Source organism: Mus caroli, unplaced genomic scaffold (assembly GCF_900094665.2).
Source record: "Mus caroli unplaced genomic scaffold, CAROLI_EIJ_v1.1 scaffold_14131_1, whole genome shotgun sequence".
NCBI lineage: Eukaryota > Metazoa > Chordata > Mammalia > Rodentia > Muridae > Mus > Mus caroli.
Genome location: NW_018390699.1, coordinates 7,471 through 18,705, shown reverse-complemented (window position 1 = coordinate 18,705; position 11,235 = coordinate 7,471). Strand labels below are relative to the sequence as shown.

The 11,235-nt window shown below is 39.1% G+C and overlaps 1 protein-coding gene across 1 annotated transcript; it reads right to left on the bottom strand.

The window, feature by feature from the left end:
• Positions 1 to 1,107: 1,107 nt before the first annotated feature.
• Positions 1,108 to 2,166, bottom strand: LOC110288778 (mas-related G-protein coupled receptor member B4). Its single transcript, XM_021155033.1, has one exon. It carries the CDS (start codon positions 2,071 to 2,073, stop codon positions 1,108 to 1,110), a length of 966 nt encoding a protein of 321 aa, XP_021010692.1. The 5' UTR covers positions 2,074 to 2,166.
• Positions 2,167 to 11,235: the final 9,069 nt, after the last annotated feature.

The window sequence follows — 11,235 nt, the reverse complement described above, 5'->3', positions numbered from 1 at the left end:
ATATATATGTATTTACATATCTATTTACATAGATATGTATTTACATATATATAGTATATATATGCATGTGTATATAATAGGGAAAATGAAAAACAAAGAAGTGATAAACTTAGGAGTCAAGACACAGAAAGAGTTTAAGGGATTGTGACTGGGATGATCTAAGGGGAGGAAAGGGAAGACGATAGCAATGTTGTTCTATTTTAAACAATTTATATCATAAAGAAAATATATAAACATGCACAATTCAAGTTATGGATGCTACACACTCCATAATAGTGTACATTTGTAATGTTGGATAAAATCCAAGAGAAAATAATTTCAATGACACCCACTAAATTTTTTTCATTATGGATTAGATAGTTCTAGAAATAGAATCAAGACAAAGTCAAAAGGAGAGGATGAAAGACATGACCATGACATTTTGACCAAAGTACTGTAAAAGAGAGAAACTAAAGACAGACTCCCTCTACCTTTGAGAGTGCTTAGATATTTGTGTATAAAACTTGTCCCTATTCTTTTAGTGGGCAAAAATGGCAGATACTTGAAGTTGAAAACTCAAATGGGTGAATGGAGGTTTAGAATAGAAAGTCATAAAGATGCATATTTATTTACTAAGCTATTTACATAAGAAACATTTTTAAATTATGCAGATATTCTAAAGTATAAATATTGAAGGAACTGGAATTGTGGGTATTTCCATGAGTTTCTACTAAAATTTAGAAATCAGCTTGTAAAAAAAATAGGGACATTTCTTTAAAATATACTATTCATTTAATCTTTATCAAGTTTAATGACCAAAGAAATTAGGACATTTCTTGTACTACCTTGATCCTTGTTCTGAGGGAGGAATTTGTTCACAGTAGGAACTGTTCTGGCCCCAAATGATTACAAGGGTTACATCACAAGGGTTATGCAGTGAGGCCCACATAAGGCAGCTTGATGGTGCTGCAGTCAGTTTCTGTGTAACAAGCTCATTTCTCCTAATTTCTATAAAATTACTATATTCTCTACTGATTAAACAAAATTGTGAAAATTGCTTATATAGATAAATGCAAAATTGACTCTCACAGAAACTATGTTTGACCAGGGACTCACTCAACTACTGTACTAAACTGTTTCCAGTTCCCCAGACCTTTGTGAAGGACCCCTCTCTCCACTCTCTTCCTCAGGAGTGTCCTGCATGGCTCTCTGAAGAAGTAGCTTCAGAGACTGCCATTGCAACCTGTGTTGTCTAATGGAACCAACAAGGAAGTAAATGATGGGATTGGCACAGCTGTTAACACAGGACAGGAATTCTATTATTTCATAAACACTGTAAGAGAAAATGCTATGAAACTCCATAATCCTTGATAAGAGGAACCAGCAGATACCAAAGGGCATACCAAAGTATATGAAGACCACCACTGTGAGAGCAATGGTCACAAAGAACCTGGTCACAGGAATCCTGTGTGACCCCCACACAATCTTCACCAACAGGGCCAGGCTGGATACAGAAAGAACCACAGATAACCCTAATATGAATGCAGCAGTGATAAAGTTCAAAGTATTACAGAAATAATATTCAGAATAACTGAACAGAAAACCACAGCCTAGCCCTACCAGAAGGCTCAACAGTAGAGAAGAAACCCAGAGCAGAAAACACATGATGGCTGATGCGTGTCTTGGTCTTTGGCAGTGATACCAGATAGGCCACATAACAGATAGGCAGCGTTCAGCACTGATGGCTGCAATCATACACAAACCTGCAAGGTAAGCAAACATTGATACAATGTGGAGAATATAAAAGGAGTTGTTATCTAACTGAAGGACACACTCCAGGGAATGCACAAGTTGAGTGCAAAGGTACAAGAAATCAGCACCAGCCAGGTTGAGGACATAGACAGAGAAGGCATTCCTCTGCAGGTGGAAGGCTAGAAGCCATAGCACTATGCCGTTTCCTGCCAGGCCAACCACAGTCATGATGACAGTAAGAAAATTCAGGGTGTTGAACTTGGTAATACAGGAGAACATTTCAGTGTGACTTCCATTTTCAGCAGTGTTGTTAATGTTCCAGGCCAGGGTGTTTGTACCCATGCTTAGGAATTTTCTACTGGCATTCCTGCAAAGAAATCGAGATATGAACACATGATAGTCTCAGTCCAGACCATGTGACTATGTAGGAATATCTGGCACAGGTCCATAAAGAGAGGGAATCAGGATCACAGAGATTCAGTAATTTACCAACCTTTCAGAAGCACAAGAAACTTCTTTTAAATCCAGTTTATATTATTTGGTCTATCTGCAGACCTATATGATATGGGGTAGTTGATGGTTCCACTACAGTTGCTAAGCATTTCAGGTTATGTTATGAAGAGACAGAACTCTTAAACCCACATTCTTTCTGTTCTAGGGCTGAGACTTTTTCTTAGGTGTAGGAAAATGGAAGCTGTTAGCACAAGCTATATTTTCCCCCATCACTGGAAGAACATTATCCAATAGGCAAAATGGAATGAGAGTCACGAAGTGAATGGTACTTGCTACAAAGACCTCTAAGTGATCAGCCATGCTTCTTATCCTAGGAAGGCTAGGAGCTCATTTAAAATTTTGAAAGCTAGAAAGCAGAGAAGCCTTGAGGGACATCAAACACTTTTCTGTTAGTTATTATGTCACCAGTGTCCCGTTCTCTTCAGGGGTACAGTTGACAACTAAAAACTTTAACAAATGAAACACATTCAAGAGTAGTTAAAATAGTTGGGGTAAATGTTGTTCTAGTTCTAGTTGTTACTTGTACCTTCATGAAATGCACATGTCTCTGGCACGAGAAGTGTGGGCTGTGCTTTAGAGAAAAACAGAGAGCACCTCCATTGGGAATAGTATCCCAAACCCTGAGAAGAGCTGTAAGATCTCTAAATGGATGCAAACTGTCTGGAAAAGAGAGCAGTGTTGCTGGACAGGTAGCATCATGTAGAACTTTCTCTCCACTCCCCATCCCCATACAAACTTCATTTATAGACTTCTCTTTTTCACCCATAAAGCCACAGAAACATTTGGAGGAAAGACAAACTACCCTGGTATTCTCCTTTCACTCCTACATTGACCAACAGAATGATGGTAGTTCTTATACTTGCAGTAGCTTAGCCTGAAGAGTATCCTGTATCGTGAGATTTGCCTCACAGAATCCTTTTGGCTAACTTCTTATCCAAGACAGAAGCCTTCATGAAGGAGGGATCATAGGCCGATGCTCAGACAGAGCTCAGGGAAAGCACCTACCCAGAAACGCATCTCACACAAGAGCTTTGAAGGTTATCACCCAACAAAGTCACTTGTGTTCATAAAGATGACCACATTCCTCATTGGAGGCTTGGTCACCACACTGGAGCCCAAGATTTTAATTCAGGGAATGATCTAAGAATCAACAGCTTGAAATAGAGAGATCAATATTATATAAACTGCAGATGAGCTTGATGGTGATGGTAACACCTCAGTCATCTGCACAATCATTTGCTGAGGGACTGCTCAGCTTCATGAAACTGAAGCAGGAAGCTAAAGTAGGATAAACTCAGCCACAGCTCCCATTGGAGTTGGTTTTTCTTGTCTCTGCTCACCAATCTGAACTAAATAGCCCTCCCACTGCCTTTGAACATAGCAACCCTGTGATAGGTATTTGGACCAAAGACCATTTGAGAAAGTTGGTCTGGAATTGCCACTGTCCTACTCTATGGTCAGTTTCCTTACTTTATATACAGGTACAGTGTTTTGTTTGAACTTTGTGATCCATGTTCCCATTGTTAACATCTCAATTGAATAAAGATGCCACAGGAAAGCTGTGTGCTCAGCTTATATAAAAGAAAATGCAATATTTCACAGAGGAGAGGATGAAAGTGATTCAAAGTTATGAGACTTTAGGAAAAAATAAATGTTACAAAAGGAATAGAGAAATGGTAAAAACAAAGAGTCAACCATTTTAAAACTCAGTAGAAGAAAAACTCTTAAGGTGAATGAAGAATAAAGTGCAGAGTCAATTTTCAATTAAACAAAAAACTCACCAAATCTCAGGAATTAGCACCTTTGTATCAATAGTAACCTTAAGTTACTTGTTACTATCAAGCAACCTTGATAGGGTGACAAAAGGGTATCCAACCTTGTTTATCTGTAAGAAACACATTTCACTGGCAATGACAAGCATGTACTGAAAACAAAACAAAAAAAAATGGAAAGAGACAATGCAAATTTATGGAATACAAAAGAAAGATAAGGTATTTATATTCATATCTAACACAAAAGATTTCAAGAGAAAATTAGAAGAAAATAGGATACATAAATGGAGCTGTTCTTCAAAAAGTAATATATGTATCTGTATGTGTGTAAGTTTCTTTGTATATGCACCAATTTCATAGAAAAAAACACTACTAAGTATTAGGAACCAATGAATACTGGTGATTTAATACCCATATCCCATTAATATATGCTATTTAGACAATACATTGATATAGAAACTTCAGAGATAAATTGCACTACAAATCAAAGGGCTTTTGCATACTAGTATATAATAGTTCATACAAGAACTATGGAACATATATTCTTTTCAGCAATCCAGAGAAAAATTTCTAAAATATGTCATATTTTATGTTATAAAGCATTCTTCATAAGCATAAGTGATATCTCAATGTTTTGAATAATGTCAGTTCAAAATAGAATAACATTAGAAGTGACTGAGAAATGAATCAATAGAAAACATACAATGACATAATGATGGAACAATCAGTGGATCATTAAAAGATGACATGACAGTAGAAAACAGACTGGTTAGGAGAAGAAGAAGGCCAACAGGATTCAGTCAGGTCTTGAGAGCAGGTAACAGTGGGTGAACATGATCACAATGAATTGTGTACATGTATGAAGCTGAAAAAACTGATGATATCATAGATAAGTTGTATTCACAATGTTCTAGTCAATGTTATTCCAAGATGCAAGAATAGATCATCATGAAAAAAAAAATAAATGTAATAAAGAACATAAATATCAAGAAAAAATAGATCATTTCAAAAGATGTAGCAAATGAAGTCACAAGACTGAAGGCACTTGTGGCAATAATCTGTGAATACACTTAGAAAAGAGATAGGATAGTGTAACATGGTAAAGCAATATCATGAAGAGACAAAGGTTCTCTGAAGCAGGATAATATAAAATTGCTTAACAAATATGAGACAAGTATATCCTCTTGACCTGTTGTATCCAATGTTGTGCTTAAAACCTTCATAAAAGCTGTAAGTCAAGAGAAAGAGAAAATTCCAAAACTAAAATTTAAAGGATAAAAATTTACTTTATCCTTTATTTTAAAAAATACCATGTAGCCTAGAAATGTTTCAGTGTTTCAGTGAAGATGGACCATTTTTATATCCCCATGCTTGGTTTTTATGAGACCCTTACATTGTTTACTCATGAATGGCTGCATATATGCAAATCTGACAGCATTAGCATTAGATAGCATGTATAAATTAAAAAGGCAAATGCAGCCTAAGTCATTGACCAGCACAGATAATGTGATAAAGCTATTCTCTATATTTCTAAAATTTTGTGGACAGTCCTGAGCCTTTTCAGAATTATCCATACAGGGACAAATCACTGATGCTGATCTTGGGCAGGACAATGAGGTAAGGACCAGCTTCATTGGACAGCAGGATATACTTAGGTCCATTGCCTGAGCCTGGATGTGGTTCTGAGATGACTGCTCAGCAGAGGAAGGAAGGGAACGTGAGGTCTGAGTGCTGCTGCAGAGAAGGAGGTGAAAGATGGGCATGTCTAAAGAAGGACAGCTAAGTGGCGACCAGAGAAAAGAGAGACAAACCTATCCTAACATGAGCCTCCTCCATAGTCTATTCTAGAAGATGGGGAGTTTTGTCCGGTTATGAAAGCTTTCTGAGCAAACTGAAAAGAAGTAATAAGGTGCAGCATTGAAAATATGGATAGTGATTCATAGTCTAGTGGTTTCCTCTAGACTCTAGATGCTAAAGAATAGCACAAGTTCCCATGTGGCCTAAATGACTGCATTCTTTAAATGCTTACCTATACTGTCACTTGTATTCCTTTCTAGAGACTATGGTGTACAGAATGACTGGTTTTGCCAGTTTTCTGAGGATAGAATTGTAGCACAAAAGGATGAGTGATTGTACCTGGTCTTTATTTCAGAGGATGAATTCTAATGCAGAAAAACTGCTTCAGGACCAGTGCAGTGTGTGAGAGGCTATGTCTGTGTGCACAATGTGCACAAAAGAGTTTTTAGAAGCTACAGGTTGACATCAAATTTTCTTCAAAAATCATCACCTTATTTTTTTGAGACAGGGTTATTCACTGAACATGGAGATCAAAACTCAACAGCGAACCAGCACACTGAGGGATCCTCTGGTCTCTGTATTCTCACCACTGAAGTGGTGGGCATGACTCTCCATGCTTGGATTATTCCAGAAGCTGGAATACAAGTTCTCATGCATGTACTGCAATTATTCATACTTTAAGCCACCTAACCTGGAAAGGATTAATCCCTTTACAATCTCTTAATACACTAAAACACTCTGGGGATTGGAAAGTAGTAAAGAAAAAGCATAGGAGACATACACACACTATAAACAAAATGGCAATCACAAATGTGGGTGAGCGAAAACTTGCTAGCAGGGGAGAAGTATCAAATGAGGCTAAGAATGAAGGCAGTGGACATCAGCTACAGTCAGCAGAACTGTAGGTAAAGTAGTGTTCACCTGTAACCCTAGTGCTCAGTTGGTGGAGTCTGGAGGATCAGAGGTTCAAGACTTTACCCCATGAACTAGCAAGTCTGAGGCCAGGCTGGAATCATAGTAACCTGTTTCCTGCTTTCCCCAAACCGTACTCCAAAGTCAATACTCTTAGCAACCATAATGATCCAGGGTTTTTTTTTTTTCTGCATTTAAACAAATACAGCCTCAGAGTCCTGAACAGCCACCAAGCAGGAGACTTTCAGATGCAAAGACTCATCCTCTTAGGGAGCAGAGATCCATGCTGGGGCTGTGTCCTCCATTAACTCTTAGAGTAATCAGCCCCCTCACATTGTGTAACTTGAGTAGACAGGGGAAGGAAGAATGAAAGTTCTATGACTGGTTATGATAACACACAGTTTGAACAAATGTTTGCATGGTATGATGTAGCCATCAAATGTGGAGCTCTAGAAGGACTAAGTCATGCATCAATCACTTTGCTGATTTACCTCAACTCTGGGCATCCTCTCCTTAAACAACTTTTGTTGTGATGCTGTCTCATGGAGGAAGCAGGCTTAGATGTACAATAGGGTATTCTGGAAATCACATTAATATCAGATCCTTGGGTTTTCTTCTTCTACCTAACTTTTGATGTTCTTTCTCTATTCTGCACTCCTGATTTTGAGAATATACCAAAATCTTCTTATGATAAGAGGCCTCAGAGACCTTTAAGACCTTTGTTGATTTCTAGAGAGACCAAAGCTCTTAATTGCTCTTTTAACAAATTTTCTGAGTTTTATCTGAAAATGGATTCCAGTTCACACTCTTTTGTTCCCAATGACCTATACATTACCAGAAACTGAAGATTCAGAGCCATGTGGAGAAATGCAGCCATTTTATCAGGAGTTTATAGGAGCAACCCTCCTCCTCCTCTCTGCATCTTCCCTACACTGACCAGTCTGATGTGGCTGAGAGTCCTTGCCCACAGAACACTGATGCCCCATTAGGTCTGAGGAACAGCAATGCAGCAGTTCTCATGTCTGACATGATGCAGCTACCATCCCATGCAGAAAAGCTTTCTTCTAAGGTGTTCTTCGATCAATCTGTACTTGAGTGACCGACCACTCTTCTACTACAGCAAATAACTATGCTTTCCTGCTCAACCTTCAGTTTAATCTCAAGTTTATCATTCTGGGTGAATCCTCTCTAAATGAAGCATTAGAAGAATAAGATGCCAACAGGACAAAATAACTCTGATGGGGATGATCTGATAACAGTTAGTTCTGCGAAATTATTGGTGGAAGAAGATTTGCATGATAGGAAGTATGTCCTCCCATCCTTCTCTCTGTCACCTGACAACATACAGAAGTGCTAGATATGGGCCCTAAGAAGTTTCCTTTCTCTATGTTTCCTTTTATTTTAGGCAGTTGGTGACATTTCAAGGACCATGGAGAGCAGAAAGAAAGCTTTGGGATTTTTATTTTTCATCTCCCTCCTGGTTAATTGTGTGATGATAGCAGAAGAGCTTCCCTGTGCAGGCAATTATTCCCTTACAACAACAGTTATAACTATGACACCCTCTCTCTTTCTTTCTCTTTCATTCTACAGTAACAGTTAAATCTGCTGTTTACTGAAGTCAAGGAGTGGACAACTTGCTCCACTTCTTTCTTTTCCACAGTCCTCATGCATTCCCTCTGTCCCTAGGACTCATGGTTTTTATAAATATACACTTCTGGCATTCTTCAGTTACTCACATTCTCACCATCAGTTTCTTCCAAGAAGCAACATATACACATGGTGGATTAGTTTTGGGAACCAACAAACAATGCACCTGTTTACAGGTTTCTTCCCTGGGCAACAAACTATGCATATCACCTTCCTCCTTAAAGTTATAACAGGAAGGAAGATGAATGATTTGAGAAAAAGTAAGAAAAGTGTATAAGCCATGCCACCTCTCTGCTTCAAAGGGAAGCTTCTGTCTCATACCATCTCAGGAGGAAGGCCTAGACCATGCATGTTGTATGTTGTCATAGTGACACAGGGATGGGAATTCAGCACGACTGTAACTCTAACCATTCTTGCCTTACCTTTCTTCCTTTTTGTGGTCTAGAGGAGTAGAGTAGGCAAGGCAGAAGACCCTTCCACAGATTGATTCTAGACTCTGCTGCCTTGCTCTGGAATAGGGATTTGTCTTCAGGAGCTGAGTGAAAGTTTCTGACCCAGGTGAGGCTTATAAAAACACTTAGTAGGCCATGTGATTTCCAGCATGAATACTTGGTACATGTCACAGTACAGAGACCTTTTCAGTTGCCCCGTAAGATGTTTGTTGGCATCTGCCCCAATTCCACTCACAGATCTGCCTCTCTCATCCCATCCACTTAGGTGTACCAATCTCCAAATAATTACTCTTTCCTCCTTTAAGGACCAACTCCCATCAATAGGTAGGAAGAATGGGCAGTGTAAGTTTGGTGTGTGTGACTGTATAACTTAAGCATAAAGTTATCATGCCTCACATATTGGCTTCTCCCATCCCCTCTTAACTATTCAACCTCCCTGTAAGTAATTTTTCTCTCCATTATGGGCCCCAGAATAGCATGGCTTAGTAGTGTCAGCTTAGGGTGTGTGACTGTATTATTGAAGCAGAAGCAGAACAAGCAGCCTGGCAAGGGTTTGCATGGTGAATTTAGTGACACTGCTGATACTGCCCCTTCCACAGCAGTGCAGCACTCAGTGTGGTTTTCTTCCAAATGGTATTCAGGCTGGAAGTTCCCCTGAATCCTCTGCAGATCTCCTAAGTACCAGCTCTCTCCCATCTGCCCACTTTCATGACTACTGGAAAGCCTGCCTATATCTTAAGCTTAAAATCCAATTCATAGTAAAGACAATGTTCATTCCTGTTTATGATTATATGTCTGTTTTTCAAGGATTGGGGTATGAGCCTGTAATTTTAACTACAAATGTTTCTGTACATCCTTTTCCAGGAATGGTAATCATGCTTGTATGGAACCTTGAAGTCAGCTCAAGAGATCAAAAACCTATGTTCTCAGCACAAAAGAGACTTTCCTCAGCGTGACAAGAGATTAAGGAAGAGGGACAAAGATAGGAGATAGAGGAAAATAGAGAGGGGGAAGGGAACAAATGAATGGAGAGAAAAGTGGCAAGGGAGAGGGGTAAGGGATACTTATCTTGGGTGAAAAAGGACCACCTCTGCATACAAAAGAAGCATAAATGGCCCATAGGAAAACTACATTTTATATAGGTACAAAAGAAAACCCCACGTTAGGAAGAGGAATTTAATTTTAATTCGGCATGTTAATTAGGTGAGCTAAATAAGGCTTTTGATTACTGGACTTGATAATTTGATAACTGGACTGTTGTGGATAGCCCTGGGACTAATTGTATTTGATGTTAATTCCATTCTCCTGTGAGGGGTTGTGAACAAATACTGAGTCAGCACTCAGGTGATTTCCTATAAACCTACTTCCGACCTTAATTTGTAAAATAATGAAGAGCTGATGACTGGGCAGATAAAGGGAAGATGGAGCAGAAGGTAGGAGGAGAGAAGAAGGAGAAAATGGAACAGGGAGAGGACACAGAAGAGGAGGAGGAAGAAGAAAAAGAGCAGGGCAAAAGCATTTGGCCTGGGGAAACCACAAGATCTAAAGGTTCTCATTAATGTGGAAGATGGTAGCATAGTGGTAGATCTGCCCAATCTAGGCACACAGCATGTATTCATATTAATTGAGGTGTGTTTTCATTGCCAGGACATATTTGGGTTTGAGATTTACTGAAACACTGGACCATCCTAGTTGCCTCAGAAGGGAGTGGCCAAACAATGGAGTAGACCTTGGGGATTAGCTTTAGTTATATAAAGGTTTTAGCAAGGGAATGTGGAGAAGGGCAAGGCCTGCCAGAGGCATTCTCAAGTGGGCTAGATTCCCTTCTTTGCCTTTGTTTAAAAAGTTTTTTTATAAACATCACACTACACTATCTTTTTCCCCACGGGTTCTGTGACCAACTATGTCTACCTTGCTATGACTGCCTGTTGTGATGACTTTGTTTTGATCACCCGTTGTGTTCTTCTCCTGTAACCACACCCATTTCTCTCATATTGAAACCCCTACACCAGAGCTCTATAAATACCTTATCTTCCTCATATCCAGTGGTAATCTTCTGAACCCTACCTTAGTGGGAGGCAGCTCTTGTACACAAATCAAAACGTGTGCTTTCCAGGGGGAAAATTCCTGAATAGAACAGCAATGGCTTGTGCTGTAAGATTGAGAATTGGCAAATGGGACCTCATGAAACTGCAAAGCTTCTGTAAGGCAAAAGACACCGTCAAGAAGACAAAAAGGCAACCAACAGATTAGGAAAGGATCTTTACCTATCCTAAATCAGATAGAGGACTAATATCCAATATATATAAAGAACTTAAGAAGGTGGACTCCAGAAAATCAAATAACCCCATTAAAAAATGGGGTTCAGAGCTAAACAAAGAATTCTCACCTGAGGAATACCAAATGGCTGA